The sequence below is a fragment of the Herpailurus yagouaroundi genome, unplaced genomic scaffold (genome assembly GCF_014898765.1).
Source record: "Herpailurus yagouaroundi ecotype Mexico unplaced genomic scaffold, PumYag 308, whole genome shotgun sequence".
In the NCBI taxonomy this organism is placed as follows: Eukaryota; Metazoa; Chordata; class Mammalia; order Carnivora; family Felidae; genus Herpailurus; species Herpailurus yagouaroundi.
In genome coordinates this window covers 6,228,451-6,247,781 of record NW_024412525.1, presented here as the reverse complement: position 1 = coordinate 6,247,781, position 19,331 = coordinate 6,228,451, and the positions used below count along the sequence as shown (strand labels likewise).

Here is a 19,331-nt window from a genome sequence, read left to right as displayed (position 1 = left end):
ATGTCTACCTATCTAGAGTGTGGTAGAGAAGATTCTTTGCTTTCTTCATTTCTTCACCGAGTGTTTATTGAGTGGCTGCTATGGTCTAAACACCTGGGGAAATGGTGAGCAAGACGGCCAAGATTCCCATTCTGGAATGGGATTCCCATTCTGGAGCGTAGGGCACTACGCTCTAGTGGGGAAGGGACAGCAATAAGCAAGTGATCAAATACTTTAAGAGGTTAAGTACCATAAAGAAAATCATGTGATGATGGGTCCCAAAGTGATTGTGAAGTGGGGGTGGAACAGAGAGTCAGTCCTCCAAGGCGACATTTACCCTGAGACCTGAGATAGAGCAAAAACCTGGGAATGGTAACCAGGCAGCAGGGGCACAGCAGACATTCAGGGGCGCCTGGGTGGCTCAGTGGGTAAAGCATCCGATTCTTGATTTCGGTTCAAGTCATGACCTCACAGTTCTTGGAATTGAGCCCTGTGTCAGGCTCTGCATGGGACTCCATAGCCTGCCCCCCCCCTCTTCCCCTCCCCTACTGTGCACTCACATGCACACATGCTCTCTCTCTCAAAGTAAATACACACACACAAAAAAGAGAGGCGCCTGGGTGACTCAGTCATTAGGCAACCAACTTTGGCTCAGGTCATGATCTCACAGCTGGTGAGTCCAAGCTCCCCATCCGGCTCTCTGCTGTCAGTGCAGAACCCTCTTCAGGTCCCCCATCCACCTCTCTCTCTGCCCCTCCCTCACTCCAGCTCTCTCTCTCTCCCTCTGTCTCAAAAATAAATAAACATGAAAAAAAAAAGAAGACATTCATAACCAAGTTGCTCAAAGGCAGAATGGATTGTAACTCGTGATGGTGCACTTTCTGCCATGGAAGAATTCAAGCACAGGCTGGATGGTAATCTCGTGAGTGTCTATGAGAGGCCTTGCCTTACAGCAAGATGGAGGCTGGACTTGCTAACTCTATCTCTAGAGACCTTACCAAGGTGTTGATATCCCTTGTCCTTGCCTTCAACAAACTTATCATTCCCTTGAGGGGAAAACATATCTACACATAAAACAGAGGGAACACGTGATGGCGTGGGAATGTGCGGTAAGGGCTGTAGGAGCTCAGAGAAATGAGAGACCAATGTGCCTTAAAGTAAACTTCGAGGTCCCTCTTACCACCGGCGGGTCCCTCCTCTTAGTCCCATCCTTGTGCCCCTGATTACTGTCCAGGCTGGCCCCTCTATTCTAAACAAATAGCAGCTAGCATATATTGAGTGCTTACTGTGTGCCAGAAACAGGCCCAAGCACATCACGTAGGTTAATTCCAGTGGTGGTCACAACCACCTTACCAGGTAGGTGTTCCTGTTATCCTGACGTTAACAGGTGAGCGTGCAGATGGCACAGAGGTTAAGCAGTTAGCCCCAGGTCACACGACTATAAGTGGCTGTCCGTGGCACGAAGTTTGGTGTCACTGCTCAATTTTTGTGCATGCCCCTCTCCAGGCTCAGACTGTCCCTGCTTCTTCTCCATCAGTTTCATATCCTCTCCTCAAATTCTGGATTCTTAAAATCCATACCACTAAGGAATCCATCCTCCTGGGCCGCCTGGCTGGCTCAGTCAGAAGACCGTGCAACCATTGATCTCAGGGTCGTAGGTTAGAGCCCCACATTGGGTATAGAGATTACTTAAAAAAATAAACAAACTTTAAAGAAAGAAAGAACACCATCCTGTTTCTGGCCCTCCTTCCGATCACCTTGACCTCTATGTGCTTTGGAGACAGTAAATCATCACCCTTGTGAAGTCAGAGACCAGATTCAGATACCCAGCCCAGTGATACTCACTGTATAACCCTGAACAAGTTACTTCATGAGACAACTCCAACTATTTTTTTTTTTTTGGCTCATATCTTTTAAATTTCTGGTATCCAGCATTCATCACATGCTTTTATGCTCCTGACCAGAAACACAGAAACACAGAAATGAGGTAGACATAGCCCCTCCTCTTATGTCAGGACCTGGCCTAGCACTTAGTAGGAAACTTGGTCTCTTGTGGCCTCTCACTGAGGGGGGCTCCCATGTGTGCCCTCTTCCATTTCTGGGGGCAGGAATCTTTAAGTAATTTGGGACAGGGGGCAGCAGGCACAGTCCCAACCCACCTTACGGGGGATGACTGGGAGCCTCCCAGTTGGTTGAGGATGTATCAAAACTATGCATTAATTCTTATATTAGAGAATTTCAGACAGAAGTGTAGAGCGAAAATAAGCTCAGATAAATGAGTTGTCCATCCTCCTTCCAACTAATCCAACAGCGGGGAATTGGGGTTGGCTCAATGGTGGTTTCTAAGCCAGAAATAGGAACCTTCATTTCCTTTCCAGACTCAGCTCCTAGCATACTTCTAGGGGACACTGACCTAAAAAGGAGTACCCTTGAGATAATGTCCCCCATGCAGGTGATCCTCAGCTATGGGACACCCCCCTTTCTAAGACAGAAGCAGTTCTAAAGCAATTGCTGATAAATGAGTTGAGGCTAGTGCTGGGGCTTTCCCTGTGTGGTGGGGTGGGCTTGGGGACCACCCTAAACCAGCCTCCTGCTCCATTCCCACAAGGCTCCATGTGACCTGAGCCTCAGGGTCTGGTCTACGTCCTGCCTGAGACCAGGACCTGTGCTGGATTCAGCTCTAGTTGTTTCAGACTGAATTCTCTAGGAGCTTCCTCAGGTTCCTTCCTGAGGAAAGGAAGCAAAGAGAGAGCTTGAATACCAGTCCCCCAACTCCTGACTTTTTGTCTGTGTTGAGCTCATCTTCCTGGCTCCAGTGCAGTTAGTTACAAACAGGAAGCAGGGATGCCCAAAGAGGAGAAAGAAAAGTGTGTGACCTTTTCCTCAACTGTCTGTGGCTCCCAGGTTGAATGAGGTCATCACATCTATCACCCTTGCCTCAAGATGGTTGAGTTCCCCTTTCTGCTGTCTCTTCTACATTCCACCCGGCCCATGACTCACGGCCCAAGAGGAAGGACACACAATTTCCTGATTTCCAATTCTCTGCCTGCCTCATGGCTGTAAGGCAAGCCTCCTGAACATTTAACCTAAATCTACCGTGCTGTAGATTTCTTTCCAAGAAGACCCAATTCTTCTATCTCCTACTGCCAATCAGCTGAAATTGAGGTCCCGGTGCTAAAATGAGCTCCTCTGTAAGCTCCAAAGTCCTGCCTTGCTGGAGACAAAGCAGGATTATTTCGATTCATATGGTACTTGCACAGCAGATAGTAAGAACTCAAACTCCCATTTGTTTGCTCCCTCAAGGTCCTAGAACTCGTCAAGAACATTGTGGCTGACGACAGGGTCCAGTTCCACGTGTTGAGTGCCATTGACCCCCTACCTGTCAGCCCCTCTGACCATCAGGCCTTGGGCTACCAGCTGCTCCACCAGACCATACGGTCTGTCTTCCCGGAAGTCAACATTGTTGCCCCAGGTAATGACTTCATCATCTGTGACTACAGGGAGGCAGGGGCTGGAACTGTTTCCTATCTAATGTCTACTGCCCCACCTCCACCCCAGCTGTTCAGCCTGGAAACATCTGGCTGCTTCCCCTCGTGATGGGACTGGAACTGTATTTTCCTCTTGGAGTGGAAGTCAGAAAGCAAACAGGAAAAGAGCAGAAACAATAAATTAGATCAGTCATGCCTGGGTCCTGGCTTCACCTAGGCCAGCCACTCTGTCATGGAGGAGAGGATCAGCCCAGACCCCACCCCCACCCCCACCCCCACCTTACTCCTTGAGCCACAGAAAAGGCCAAGTTTCCCCCAGGCTGGTTCTGATCTATGCAAGGATAATAGCTCAGCAACAGAGCTCAGAATCTGCAGCCCAGAAATGCCTCCCCACCTCTACCATTTGCATTAACCCCCTTCACCTCTCCCAGCCCAGACAGCAGTGCCTCTATGCCCTTTCCCTGGTCTTCCAGCATACCTTCCATACCTATACCGGGTAGATGGTGGCTCTCCAATTTAACAGTGGAAGAGGGTTACCTAGGCCACTTATTACAGTGAAGGGTTAGGGCTCCCAAAGATTCAGCCTAACCAAATCTGGAGAGTCTGCCTTTTTAACATCCCTCGGGAGATTCTGAGACCAGATGATGGCTGACCACAGTTTGAGGATCTCTGGTCCACGATGTGAGGATGGCCCATAATGCTAAGACCTGTGTCCAGTTTTGTCTTTTAAATCTAGGTTTATCACGGATTCCCTCATTTTCTAAGCACATACTTAGGACCTGCCTCTGTGCTAGGCATGGGCCCATAAAGAGCGTCCGGTGAAACTCTGCATCCACAAGATCAGCTGTGAAAAGGGCAGCCTTGTTTTTTAATCAACCAAAATCTAGCTATAAGCCCCACTCCTCAGGAAATCCAACCTCAGGTATTACTGAGACCTCCAGGCTCCCCACCACCACCCTCATTTTGAACCAGGCCCCGAGGTCTTACGTAGCAACCTGACATGGGAGTCCCTTGGCGGGTGGTCATAGGTCCTTGGGGCTCCCTCTGAGACATCCATTACCTAGCTAGAAAGTCACTTCAGGTTAGAGATTCCCTCTGAATTCTGGAGAGTAGGATCTTTGACTCTAGACATAAGACCCCATCTCCCTGAACATACCAGGCAACCATCCCCTCTGAGGTCTGCCCCCTACTCGAACTCCTGCCACAGAGCAGGGCTGGGTCTCCACCATCCAGGGACCCTGGCCCTCACAGTCCCCGATTCTTCTCTCTTGGCTCTCAAAGCTCCCTATGATACCCTCTCCCCTGTGGGGCAACCGCCATAATCCTAACAGGGTTAGGCTTTTATGGAGAAAAAAGATAAGCAGGCATCAACTGATAGAAATCCCTAAAGCAAGGAGTTTGAAGGGCCTAGTTACCCATTTGAAACTGGAAGTGGAAAATGAAACAAAACACAGACTAACATCTCAGATCATCCCACCACTCATCACTGGGTGCTTCAGGGGGTCTTTTCTCAGAGAATGCTCCCCCCGGGGACAAGGCCCAGCCCTCACTGGAGAGGGGGTGAGCTGCTCCTACCTTCAGGAGAGCAAGACACTGGAGAATAAACATCCTGGGACTTTCCTAACCTCAGGTTTGACTCTTGGAAAACAGAAAATAACAGGAAATTATGTTCTACTTTAAGGGGACTGCATTTTATAACAGTAAAACTCCCCGGGGGGATGGGGGGGGGGCGTGTTTATTTCTGACCTAGGGTGGTGTAAAGAGAGCTGAGGCAGTAAAGAGCTGATATCTAGATTTCCGAAATAGCCCGGGGAAGGGTATAAAATGAAGGTACTGGCTTCCCTGGTCATCATGGAGCGAGGACACTTGGCTCTGGATCACTCGGGGATGGCTCACTAACGCCCTTGGGAGGAGACCCCATGCTTCTGGCCGAACGGTGTTTTAGAAGGTGTTGAGAACGGGTAACCCGAAGGTTAAAAATTCAGAGCGACAGGCTCCCAGGAGGGCCCAGGTGATGTTCTTATTGGCCCAGGGGCCCTAATTTTCCAGCCAGTCCACCTCCCACCAGTATCTTGGCTTGATGATCCACATCAAGCCTCACCGTCCTTCATTTTCTCTGTCCAGGTGTTTGTATCGGCAACACAGACAGCAGACACTATACAAACCTCACCACCGGCATCTACCGGTTCAACCCCCTCTACCTGGATCCTCAGAGCTTCCGGAGGTGAGTGAGTGGAATAGGTCTGGAGAGCAAGGGGCAAAGAGGAGGTACATCTGACCTGTCCCCACCCCTTTCTCCTGCCAGCCCACAGAACAGGAGAAAGCTGGGGTGTGCACAGGCTAAAATGAAGACTTCTAGAACCCAACTGGCCAAACTTCCTCATGGCCAGAGCCTTGCCACTCCCCAGAGTGCATGGAAATTGGCCACTGGTTTTCTGGGATGGAGATAATCAGATGATTGGAAAGTCTCTGGTGCAAGTAGGACCCTTGGGTCTTAATCCCTCCACCTCTTCCCTTTGGGAGCATGCTTACCCTCTGGATGTCATTTTCTCCCCAGAAGGGGAGACTCCAGACTTCTCAGCTACCATTCAGTGAAACAGACCCGCTTGTGGTCAAAGGTGGACACATGCTTTGAATTCTCAGAAGAAAACACTCTATAGGGGAGCCTGAGTGGCTCCATCGATTAAGCCTCTGACTCGTGGTTTCAGCCCAGGTCACGATCTCAGGTTCGTGAGATCGAGACCCGCATCGGGCTGTGCGCTGACAATCCAGGGACTGCTTGGGATTCTCTTTCTTCCTCTCTCTGCCCCTCCCCTCTCCCCCTTTCTCTCAAAGTAAGTAAAGTAAGTAAATAAAACATTAAAAAAAAAGAAGAAGAAAACACTATAGGGATCTAAGACATGATCATCAATTTTAACTATTGTATGTGAATTACTACTTTGTGGGTTCTTCAGCAAAATCTTAGTCCTTGGGCGTGGGGGGTTGACTTCCATCTACCTTTCTGTTCCTTACCATATCCAGACCTGATGTCCCCACTCTAAGTCAGTTGCCAGTGGAATGAAAATACTGTTTTTGAATACGAGCTCAAGAACAACTTTCATGGTTTTTGTTTGTTTTTTAACCGGAGCCGCAGGCCGCTGCTCTTTATTTCCTTTTATCTTTGAGGTTACATGTGTGGTGTGGTTGTGTGTTGGGTGGTGTGGAGGCTGGTTGTGGGCACAGGATCAGATGGAAATTTCCTAGGTGCAGTAGAGGTGCCCTGGGCAGTCTCCCTCTGTCTCCTTTTGTGCCCCTAGCAATGTGGGGGCCAGGGGACTCTAGCCTGAGAGAAAGAGAATTAAAAAGATAATTTCCCCTCAGGGGACAAATTATCAAATCGATTCCAGGGCAGGAAATGATTCTGAACTCCCCAGGATTTTAGTATTTTCTTCCCCCCACCACTCTTTGCCACGGTCACGGATCCAGGAAAGATGACCTACGTGTCACATGAAACCTCACGTCTTACAAATAGCCTCTCCCACGTGCCCACTTCCTGCCCCTGGAGGGTCAAAGGCCAGTGGCTTCAGGGCATGTGAGGTGGGGGTACTCTGCACTAAGGCTTGTGCTAAAGCGGTTGGCTTTCTCCAACCTTCCCCTAAATCTCTCCCACAGCATCCACGGCATCAATGAGAAAATCTCAGTCCGCGCCTACGAGACCCAGGTGAAATTCATCTTTGAGTTTATCCAGAATGCTGACACAGACCAGGAGCCAGTTCCTCACCTGCACGAACTGTGAGGTCAAGGAGCCAGCTGGATTAGGGTTGCCCGACCTCAGCCGAGGCTAACTCAAGGGCAAAGCTAATGTCGATGAAACTTTGGGTCAAAACCACATTATGATACATCACCCTCTTGCTTTGATCACTCCGGATTCACCAAAGAACAGGCCAAGGAGTAGGGAAGGGCCAGCAGAAATCTGGCTTCTCCCTTCCTCTGAACATCTGCATCCCTAGGCTGACCAGTGCTTACTGCCTTCTTGTCCCCGTCTTAGAGGTTACCCGGCTTGTTTGTCTTGCGCTGGTTATTTAACCACCCCTTATTAGGGCCCAACTTAACAAATGCAGATTTGGGAAAATCTCAAGCAGGTTTCACCTTCTAGAGATGTTTAATTTAGGGCATGCTTGCCAGGCTGCCTTCTCCGTTGCTTATTTATTTCTTTTTGCTGTAACTTCCTTTCTCTCCCCGCACCTCCCTTGGATTTTTTAGCTGGCTTTTCATCTCTCCTCTCCTGCCCCTGCATCCCCTCTCCTGCCCTCCAATTTATCCTACATCTGGAGCAGAACTTAGTCAAACTGTGATACCACTGTAATCACTACAACAACTAGTCAAATAACGTGAGCTATGCGGCATGAAGCGGTCGCCGAGGGGTGGCACTGAGGCAGGGGGGCTTTGGAGGAACCACCAGCCTCCCAGTTCTGGAGGCTGGAGCCTAGAGAAAAAAGCCTCTGTCCTTGGGCTCCTCCCAAGGGCTCCCTGGGCTTTGCTCCCTCCCTTGCCCTGTTCCCACCACCTGCTTCTGCCTCACCCCAGGAGGCACTAATCTGTGGAAACATTTCCCTGGCACTTCCTATGGGCTGAGCTCCCAAGAGAAGGGCACTCGTGATCCCGCCTCTCAGTGGAGCCCAGGACCAGCAGGGCTCCGGCCCTGGCATCTGGTCCTGGTTCTGACCTGTCAAAGGGAAGGTGAAGGGCATGGGGTGGGGGGGGAGCCAGGAGGAGCCTGACTTGAGGGTCTCTGCCCCAGGCAGCGGCGGGCAGAGAAGGAGCAGGCTGCACTCCCTTAGGGAACAGCAGGGCTCCTGTCTTCTCTCTGCGGAGTCCGACCCTGAGCATATTTGAATCTGCTTAGTAGCTGCCAGGTAGGGGGCATTGGAAGGCAGCATTTCTTGGCTCCAAGCTGGGAGCTGAGTTTTGTGGGTCACTAGGGAGTTGGGGTCAGAGAGTGAGACGCAGAGGGAGCAGGGACTTGAGAGACTCCATTTTTCCTCACCAGACAAAGACCTTTCCCGCCTTCCTGGGGTTTGACAGCCATGGCTGTGAGCTCTCCCTTGAAGTTTAGGCTTAATGGAAAGTGTTAGAAACACAGTGTGAGGATTATTTGAGCTTTTTTGCTACTCCCCCTAAGATTCACATTCCTTCCCTCACCCTCCCTTTTTGTTGCCAATTCAGTACTTATTCAGCCTTTGTTGGAGGGTGAGCTGGAGAACAGAAATAATCCTTCACATTCGTACAGAGCTGTACAAAGTGCTCTCGTCCACCTGATTTCGGCAGAGCCCCATGAGGAAAATATTACTGCCCCTTCTTACAGAGCAGGAATTGGTTCTCAGACTGGTTACACAGCCAGCTAGGGGCAGATTCAAACCCGTGTCACCTGGCCCCAGATGCACCATTTTTCCATGATCCTAAATTAATGATGGACTCTACTTCCCATCCGTTATCTGACTCAATCCCGACAACAGCTCCAAGGGGCTATTGCCCCTGTTTTACAGATGAGGCAACTGAGACTCAGAGGTTAAGCACTTTGCCCAAGGTCATGCAGGTGTTGGGAGCAGAGTCTCTCTGAGTCCAAAGCCTGTGCTAGTAGTACTGAAGGGGAAACTGAGACTCAGAGAAGTCATCTGCCCAAGATCACACAGTTCTTAAGGGGCAGCCATGGAATTCAAATGCCAGTCTAAAATCCCCAAGTCCAGTGCCTTTTCAATCGCACCACATTGCCCGTCCCAAGAACCTGTGGTGTGTGGCTCATTCATTCCGATCCAGGGAGATCTCAAGGACAAAGGCTGTTTTACCATCGGCTTTGATTCGTAGCTCAAGCTCTCTGTGTTCCCCTGGCCGACCTCACTCTATTCACACCTCTTCCCTCTGTCTGCCAACACTCCTTACCACCCCCACCCCAGCTTCTGAGTTGGGCTCCTCTCCCTTCTTTGAGTTTAGGGACAGCTAGGTCTCTAATAACCCATGGGATAATTGGAAGGAGAATGAGCAGGGGACCTGGTCCCCATTGGATCGCACCACTCTCTTCTAGTGTCAGAAAGGATAGTCTTTTCCAACGTCTGGAGTGGGAAGGAAGACCGTTGAGAGGGAACTGCTCCAAATCCTGGTTCTGGGAACGCAAACCTTCCAGCCCTATGGCCTCCAAAGGCTCTGGAAAGAATGAAAATGCTGGCCAGACCAGGACAACGTGAGCTCTAAGACTCTGGGCAGGAAGGAGCAGTGAATCTGAAACTTTCCCCCACCCCTCCCCACATCCATCTACCACTCCCGAAATCCTCCTGGAAGGAACCTCGGCGATAGTCACAGGAATACCCTACATCCCCATCCAAGACTTCACTCAAGCTTCTTACTCATACCTCAGGTTGGAAAGAAGGCAAAATCTTCCCAAGCAAAGAGGATGGGATGGGAGTCCCTTGATGTTGCCCCAGGTTGCTAAAAATGTGGCCATTCTGGATCCAATATTCTCTCCTTCTGGAGGAGATAGTAGAAAAAGACAAAGTTCCTACTGGAGAACTGAACACTTCATTAGTCTGTTTGGGTTTTTTTTTTTTTTGAAAATTTAAATCTACATAATTTTATAAAAATGAAACTACCTGCAATTTCAGGGTTCAGTGTCCATGCAGCTGCCAATAAAAAGGAAAAGCATCATGCTTCATATATGTGACGTCTAGACCTACAAATATAAAGATGTAAGAATAATAGAAAGCGTTTAATACCCAAAAATATTCCTCAGCCACCATGTGCAATGCTGTAAATACTACACTAATTCGTGACGACCCCCAGAACCAGAAACTAGAACTCAAAGAGGAGCGAGAAAATGGACAGTCAGCCCTGCTGAGAAATAGCATGTTGTACAGGGATCCATCGCAGTCGTGCTGAGAGGAAGGATTTGACAAGTCAATTTTCCTTTCTCTTAGCTAAGCACTTTGACAACTCAGTTCCTCCCTGCCCGCCAAAGCCATGTCTGTCTCTAAAGTTCGCAGTGACAAAACCTATACATCCTCAGGGTGTTCTTTTTCTTTTTTTTTTCTTTCTGAAGACATAGGGCAAGCTCTGTAGAGAAGTGTCGCTCTGGGGCCTGAACTGAACTGTGTTAGTCTCAGGACCGTGTGTGTACGGTGACAGGTTGCCCTGTGCCAGCACTGAGTGCTGAAACCCGAGTGACCGAAACACTGGGTTTCTGGGGTTTTTCGCAGCTTTCATTATTTCGTTGTGTCCTCAAAAAGTCAAACATAGAGTTACCATAGGACCCAGCAATTCCACTCCTATTTATATACCCGAAAGAACTGAAAACAAGTACTCAAAAGTTTGAGTACTCGTAGCTTCACTCTTCATAATAGTCAAAAGATAGAAACCACCCAAATGTCTATGAACAGATGAGTGGATAAACAAAATCTGTTATATCCATGCTATGAACGATTATTCAACCATTAAAAGGGATGCAATACTGATACATGCTATAACATGGATAAACCTTGAAAACGTTACACTGAACGAAAGAGGTCAGACACAAAAGGGTCACATATTGCATGGACCCATTTATATGAAATGTCCAGAATAGGGAAATCCACAGAGACAGAAAGCAGACTAGTAGAGCGGGGGAGAGGGGAGTAACTTCATGGGTAAAAGGTTTCCTCCGGGGGTGGGGGGAGGAAGGGGTGAGGAAAGTGCCCTGGAACTAAATAAAGTTGGTGGTTGCACAGCATTGTGAGGGTACTAAATGCCAATGGATTGTGTGCTTAATTTTTGCATGTAAATTTTACACCAACAAAAAATGTTTGAGGTATTTAGGAGGTGGAGTCCATGCATGGCCCTTGGTGGTTGATGGGTAGGGGGGAGGCAAGGTAGAGCAAGGGGTCCAGACGACTCCCAGGTGGCTGACATGAGCAAATGGGAGGGCGGCTTCATTTACCCAACCGGGGAAGACTGCAAAAGGAGCAGATATCCAGGAGATGACAAGCTCCATTTGGGATGTGACAAGCTGGACGTGCCAAGAGATCCAAGCCTGGAACTCAGAAGAAAATAAACCTGCACAGTAAGAAAATAAACAACCTGAATAAAAATTGGGCCAAAGACCTTAACAGACACCTTGCCAAAGAAGACATGTGGATGGAAAATAAGCATGTGAAAAGATGCTCCCTATATGTCATCGAGGAAACGCAAATTAAAAGAAGAAGATACCAGGGCACCTGGGTGGCTCTGTCGGGTTGGTGGGTTGGGCGTCTGACTTCCCCTCAGTTCATGATCTCACTGTTCTTGAGTTCGAGCCCCATATTAGGCTCTGTGCTGACAGCTCACAGCTCAGAGCCTGGAGCCTGCTTCGGATTCTGTCTCCCATCTTTCTGCCCCTCCCCTGCTCACAGTCTCTCTCTTTCTCTCTCTCTCTCTCTCTCTCTCTCTCTCTCTCTCAAATATAAATAGCATTAAAATTTTTTTTAAACATTAAAAGAACGAGAAACCAGTACATACCTATTAGGACGGTCAAAACGCAGAACACTGACAACACAGGTGCTGAAGAGGATGTGGGCCAACAGCGACTCTCTTCCATCGTTGGTGGGAAAACAGAACTACAGCAACTCTGGAAAACAGTCCAGCAGTTTCTCACAAAACTCTTACCGTATGATCCACCAAGTGCACTCCTTGGTATTTACCCGAAAACGTTTATCTACACAAAAACCTGTTTCGTAATTGGCGAAACTCGGAAGCAAAGAAGATGTCCTTTAGCAGGAGAACGGACAAACCGTGGCCTAGCCACACGATGGAATATCATTCAGCACTAAAAAGAAATGAGCTATCAAGCCATAAAAAGACCCGGAGGAAGCTTAAATGCGTATCACCCAGTGAAAGAAGCCAATCTGAAAAGTCTACATACTCTATGATTCTAACTACATGACATTCTGGAAAAGGCAAAACTAGAGAGACAATAGAAAGATCACTGGTAGTGGGGAGGGGGTGTTATGGGCAGGCAGAACTCAGAGGATCGGTAGGGCAGTGAAAATACGCTACATGATATTCTAATGATAAATATATCATTAGGGGCTCAGTTGGTTGAGTGTCAGACTTTGGCTCCGGTCATGATCTCATGGTTCATGAGTTCGAACCCCGCGTTGAGCACCGAGCCAGGCTTGCTGTCAGTGCAGAGCCTGCTTCAGATCCTCTGTCCCCTCCTCTCTCGGCCCCCCTCCAAAATAAACATTAAAAAAAACATACCATTAAACATTTGTCTAAACCCATAGAGTGTGCAACACCAGGAGTGAACCTCAAGGTAAACTATGGGTGGTGACAACGTGTCAGTATCGGTTCATCCTTGGTAAAAAATGCACCACCCTGGTGGGGCACCTGGGTAGCTCAGTTAAGCGACCGATTTCAGCTCAGGTCATGATCTCACGGTTTGTGAGTTCGAGCCCCATGTCAGGCTCTGCGCTGACAGCTCAGAGCCTGGAGCCCATTTCGGATTCTGTGTCTCCCTCTCTCTCTGCCCCTCCCCCACTCATGCTCAGTCTCTCTCTTTCCTTCCAAAATAAATAAACATTAAAACAAAGAAAAATTTTTTAAAAAAATGTACCACTCTGGTCAATGGTATTGGTGAAGGGGGAAGCTATGTATGTATGGGGGCAGGGGATTTATGGGAAGGCTCTGTACCTTTCTTTCATGTTATTGTAAAGCTAAAGCTACTCCTAAAAAAAAAACTGTCTTTTTAAAAAATTAGAATATGTCCGCAAACAGAAATTGTAAACGTACTCTAAGGCATTAAAAATTAGTGTAAATTTTAAAATATAAAGTATCTATGCTTGAGGACCTTGTAATCCACAAAGGTCATGATTTGGCCTTAGCAAAACAAAACCAGCCCGTCAAACAAAAAGTCCCTGTAAAGTAAGTCCCAAGCTGCGTACCTGATATCATCAGAGAGCACTGTCACCTTTCTCTCCCACTCCCCACCCAGCCATGTATTAAAAAACGTGCTGTTCTCCAAAACTGCCACGTTCTCCCTGGCCTGCCTGCCATTTCACTGCTTCCTCCGACTAGAATGCTATTCTCTATTCCCAATTCTTTTGGGCATTTACTTGGGAGTGGAATTGCTGGGGATATGGTAATTATATGTTTAACTTTTTGAGGAAACAGCGAACTATTTCTACAACGGTTACACCATTTTACATTCTCACCAGCAAATGTACGAGGGTTTGGATTTCTCCACACTCTCGCCAACGTAGGCTTATTTTCTGGGCTTTGCTTTTTTTTTTTTTTTTTTTTTAATGGCCAACCTATGAGTATGAAGTGATATTGCATTGTGATTTTGATCTGCATTTCCCTAATGATTAACCTAAATAACTTAAAAAAAATTTTTTTAATGTTTATTTACTTTTGAGAGAGAGACAGACAGACAGACTGTGAGCAGGGGAGGGGCAGAGAGAGAGGGAGGCACAGAATCCGAAGCAGGCTCCAGGCTCTGAGCTGTCAGCACAGAGCCCCATGCGGGGCCCGAACTCACAGACCACGAAATCATGACCTGAGCCGAAGTCCGACGCTCAATCGACTGAGCCACCCAGGCGCCCCAGACCTAAATAACTTTTAAATATACCTAGGTTTCCCCAATCCACAGACTTGTTTTTGACCTATTATATTCCAACAGTCTACTTCATAGGGTAATTATTAGGATTAAATGAGTTAATAGATAAATCCACACAGGAAGAGTCAACTGAAGCATCTCCATGTCTTTGAAGACTTCTGGAGCCTTCCCAGACAAAGTTCAATGTTTCCTCCTATAACAAAGGTATATTTTTGTTAAACCTCCCCCAGGAGTTCTAATATGCAGCCATGGTTAGAAACTACCAGGCTGGGGCACCATTCCCCAAACTGGTCAGATCACAGGAGTCATCTGGGGCACCAATTAACAGGGCGGATTTCCTGGCCTGGCACCAGATTTTGGAAACAGAATTTCCAGGAGAGAGGCCTGGAAATCTATATTTTAAAAGACATGCCCACAGGTGATTCCTTTGACGGGGCCAGTTTGGGAACCCCTGGGCCGTTGGCTGATCAAAGAGCAGTAAACACGGAGGGCGGGGTGAAACAATAATCTGGTTTGCAAATTGTGATCTTGCTCTGGAAAGATAAAGATTACTCGTATCTGGCTGATGACCCACCGCAGGGATGCTGCCCTGAGACTAGCTTCCCACCCGCATCCACGGAGCTGAAGACTGCCCGTCTTTACCCCTTTGCAGGTAGGCGTGCCCTTCACGGTCTGGGAAGGCTAGACTTCAGCGTGCACCCCAGGGAGAGCCTGAGCAGCCCTTGCATATGCCTGATCCTTGATGGGGCCTCTCCCTCTTTGGTGAAGACATAATATCCCTACTATGCGCAGGAATGTCCCGAATCTCTTATTATCGCTAATGCTCACAGCATCTCTGAAAGAGTAGTGTCTCCGTTTTATAGACATGGCTCAGAGACATCAAGGAGCTGACCCAAGGTCACACACCTAACGTGTGGCTGAGTGTGGATTCAAACCCACGTGAGCACAGAACTGGGGCACGTGCCTCCCTGCGGCACTTCCTCTCAAAGGTGACCGCTCTGTCCCCAGTGGATGCTTCGCCAGGCTATTTTGCTTGCTGCTGGGGCTTCCCAGTAACACCCAGTAATTTCAGAACTGCAGCTTCCAAATAGTTGGAAACTTCCTGCCCAAAGGAATCCAGAGAGGGTATCCAGGGGACTTCGGGAAAGGGGAGCTGAGTTACAGACAAGCGAAGGAGATGGTGAGAGCAACTAGCCCTGAGCACAGATGGCCACACTTCCCTATCCCGCCCCCATAACTACATCCTCCTAGAACTGAATGAAGCCGGAAGGGGATATCACCTCAGCTCTGGGCAGCAGGAAAGAAGTTGACCTCTGGAAGGGAGATAGGAGGGGAGGGGTTATAGCAAGGGAAAAATGGGAGGGGGCACCCCTTGCCCAGCAGAGACAAAAGACAGAAAAGTTTCCAGCCGTGTCAGGCTAGTCTTGTGACTTAACCACACTGGTTAGAGGAGCCAAGATTTACAGGGCTCTGGAATTTTATGATGTTTCAGGATGAGTACCCAGGTGGCCCATGGAGAAGCCATTGGTAGACTTCAGCTGTCCCCGATGGAAGGCCATGGGACCTGGAGACCTCAGGACTGAGGCTAAATGAACCCCGTGTTAGGAAACATGCCAAGCAAGACTGAAGAAGCCTGCCCCACAGAGACGCTTCCTCACAGGCTCCTCCACAATGAGGACCACCCCTCCCCAAGTCCTTCACCTCTACCAAAAAGCCCACGTTCTAAGTGAAAATGCTGTGGTTGCGATACAAATGCCATTTCATGACGCGTCATCTAGCTCCTCTCCAACCAGTCTTCCACCCCAAACCCATCCTATATAGAAAATTCTGAAGTCACCACCAGCCTCGTTGTCTTCTAGGGAACCTGGGAAAGGAGTGCTGTGAGTTTGTCACGGTGTCGCAAGGGAGAAAGCCCTCCCCTGTAGAGACCCCTGACCTGACCAGGTATCTGCTGTGTCCGAAGGAAGAGGAGAAGGATGGTAACAGAGAAGTGCTATAGGCCTGGGGAAAGACTTCCTGGAGAGGGACTGCCAGTGACTGGATCATTTTCCATCTGCAGGATGGACATCACAGGCCACAAGGAAGTCACACCTAGACCTGAAAAAAAGAGTTCCCCTCGGGGAGGTGGGAATGAGACCCTGCAACCAAAGAGTCAAGGCACCTCCTTCAGAGAGGGAATAGTGTTTCTAAGTACAGAAGAGCTCTTTAGACTAACGAGCTTTCAGAGTGAGCATGTCTCGAGGGAGGAGAAGACCCATGTGGACTTTGGAAGTCCTTGTCACATAAAAGTCGGCTGTGATGCTCGCTGTCTCCTTGAGGGTGTCTGAGCATCCACCCCCAATGGAGTCTCTCCTGAAGCATCTGGCTGGCTTGCTACCTGCTGCTAGTTCCTGTCTTTTCATCTGTGACCTCCGCTCCCTACTTCCGTGCTTCTCTCTTCACAGATTGTAGCTATTTCTGTTCTTTCAGTAGGGAAGGGCTGGGTGTCTTCCCCTTCCCAAGGTCACAGCTGGCTGGGCTGGAAGGAAATCTGCCCCCGCCAGCCCCTCTTGATGTTTGACCTTAGGGATCAGCCCAACACAGGGCAAGCTACCTGGATGAGTCTTACCTATCCCATCCGTTATTCATTCAACATACTCGCTGAGTCCTACTAAGTGCCAAGAGCTGAGACTACACTAGTGATCAAAGTGGACACAGAGCTCCCAGTCTTGTCCGAGTGGCCCTGGGGCCTCCGAAGACCCCAAAACCGAAGTCCTCTATTCATATGCTCATAGATATATTTGTCAATCCCTATAACCTACAAAGGACTCATCTTTGAAATATTTAAGAACTCCTACAAAGCAGGAAGACAGAAAGTCAAATACAAAATGGACTCCCAAAATGGACAAAATGCTCGAACAGATATCCAAATGACAAATAAAGGTATGAAAAGGCACTTAACCTCTTTGGCTGTCAGGGAAATGTAAATTTAAACCACAATGAGATACTTCTACATACTCACCCGAATGGGTAATTTTTTTTTTAATATTTATTTATTTTCAGAGAGAGAGAGAGAGAGAGCAGGGGAGGGGCAGAGAGAGAGGGACAGAGAGAATCCCACGCAGGCTCTGTGCTGACAATGCAGGGCTCAAGCTCACGAATAGTGAGACTACGACCTGAGCCAAAATCAGGAGTCGGATGCTCAACCAACTCAGCCGCCCCCTGAATGGCTAAAATTTTTCAATCTTTTTGGACTGACCATGCAGAGTGTTGATGAAAATGGGAAGTAACCGGAACTCTAAGACACTGCTGGCAGGAATGTAATTAACAGGAACACTTCAAAAAATTATTTAGGAGCCTTTACTAACACTAAACATATGATTACTCTAGGACCCAGTAATTCTGTTCCTAGGGACATACCCAACAGAAATATGAACTTAAGTGTATCAAAGGACACAAACAAAACTGTTACAACAGCATTACTCATAATAACCCCATACTGGGAACAGCTCAAATGTCCATCAACAGAATAAAAGCTAAATTATACTATATTCATTTAATGGCATACAGTAAAGCAACGAACATGAGTGAGGACTGCTACCACAATGTGATATTCATGAATTTCGCGAACATAATAATGAGTGAGAGAAACCAGACGCCAAATGATACCTACTGAATGGTTTCATTTATACAAAGTTCCAAAGCAGGCAAAACTATTCTGTGGTGTTAGAGGTTGCCTTTGGTAAGGAGGGTGGGGTAGTGACTGGGAGAGAAAATGAGGGCTTCTGGGATGCCAGTAATGATTTCGTTCTGGATTTAGGTGGCGGTTATGTGGGTATGTTCATTGTGTCATAATTTGTTGACCTGTAAACTCTGGTTTTGTGCATTTTCACACATGGCTGGTATACTTTGATTTAAAAAAAAAAAAAAACCCCACAGGAGAGAACTGTTTTCAGGTGGGTAAGAAATGCAAGGTGGGAAGGGAATAGGGGAGAGAGCAAGATTTTACGTACAGGTGGCTGAGCTGTAGGAAGGGTTAAAGCAGCAGGAAAGACTGTTGAATGGAGCAGGACGGGAATTGTCTCCAGCCCCTGACTGAAAAGTCTCCAGATACATCAGCCTTAATTTTCTGCCTAATCCTACACCCCCTCTTCAAAAACGGCTCCTTTTTGGTGGGGCCCACTGTTTCCTAGTCTAGCAGCTACTTCTCCCTCCAGGAAGAGAGACCCAGTGTTTGAGGCCAAAATTGGGGTTCTAAGACACTGACATTTCCTCTAGAGAGTGCAGGCCCTTGATGCAAATGTTTTAGCAGCTAAACTGAAATAATCCTAAGTACTAGCATGGGAAGGCGGGTGGGGGCGCCAGGTTGCACATGTCTGTCGTCCTTGTCCAAAGGTATTAGATGCTCAGGTCGCTGTGGGTGTTCATGCGTATCCGAAAGAGGAAAGGGCAGCCAACAGCTTCAAAGCCAGCACTGCGTTCTCCTCTCCCCAGGCACATCCCTACTCCAAAACCCATCCAGGGGTCTGGAGTCATGCTAGAACGCCCCCCGAGCCACTTTCCCAGTGGAAAAGGGCAGGAAGGAACCACTGGTCACAGGTTCCACTGACAAGAGGGGAAAACCCGGGGGTGGCAGTTCCTTTCTGGGGGAGGTCACATCGCCTGCACAAAAACATCCCAAAGAGAGCTGGTACTGAGTTTGCGTTGGAGAGGTGGAGATACCCCAGGGAGGAAGTGGCAAAAGGCGAGATGGGAACACCCCTCTTTGATCCCACAAGGTGCGTCAGGGAAAGTTGGATTTCGTTTCGCCCGGGATGCAGACATCTCTCCCCTATGTTGCCACCGGGAACGGTGGGTCAGAGGAAGCTCCCCTCCGCCCCTCCCTCAGGTGGGGCCTGTGGGACCCCAGCCGCGAGTCTGACCTGTTTTCGCTCCCGCCCGCCCATCCCCACCCCTTCCAAAACTGGGACGTTATTAAGGCCGGTTCCGTCAGGGCCGAGCCATTTGCTTAGAGGAACGCGGGATCTGGAGGCAGCGCGAGGGGCCGAGCCAGCAGCAGAGGGGCTGTGTCCAAGAACGAGGTGGGGACGGTTCTCTCCCGGTGCCGAGCACGGGAAGGAGCGCGGGGATGGTTGCTTGAGCCCGCGGGGTCAGAGCTGGCTGGCTCCACACCGACTCTACGAAGGCCACGGGCTGGAGGAAACACTCAAGATGCGCGAGGAAACGCGCACAGGCGCACAAGCTTTTAAAGGGCGAGGCGGCGGCGGTGGCGGCGGCGGCGGCGGCGG

At 48.7% G+C, this 19,331-nt stretch overlaps 2 protein-coding genes across 3 annotated transcripts in view; both read left to right on the top strand.

Moving 5' to 3' along the window:
* Positions 1 to 10,152, top strand: part of PM20D1 (peptidase M20 domain containing 1) — a 33,338-nt gene extending 23,186 nt beyond the window's left edge. For both annotated transcript variants that reach the window (XM_040462029.1, XM_040462028.1), the window contains exons 11-13: positions 3,283 to 3,451; positions 5,592 to 5,691; positions 7,119 to 10,152. In XM_040462029.1, coding sequence (XP_040317963.1) covers positions 3,283 to 3,451; positions 5,592 to 5,691; positions 7,119 to 7,242 — 393 coding nt within the window. In that variant the 3' untranslated portion in view covers positions 7,243 to 10,152. The remainder of the gene's footprint in view (positions 1 to 3,282; positions 3,452 to 5,591; positions 5,692 to 7,118) is intronic.
* An 8,949-nt stretch (positions 10,153 to 19,101) lies between these two features.
* Positions 19,102 to 19,331, top strand: part of SLC41A1 (solute carrier family 41 member 1) — a 23,395-nt gene continuing 23,165 nt past the window's right edge. Inside the window, exon 1 of the mRNA XM_040462297.1 lies at positions 19,102 to 19,124. The gene's annotated coding sequence lies outside the window, so the exon portion shown is untranslated. The remainder of the gene's footprint in view (positions 19,125 to 19,331) is intronic.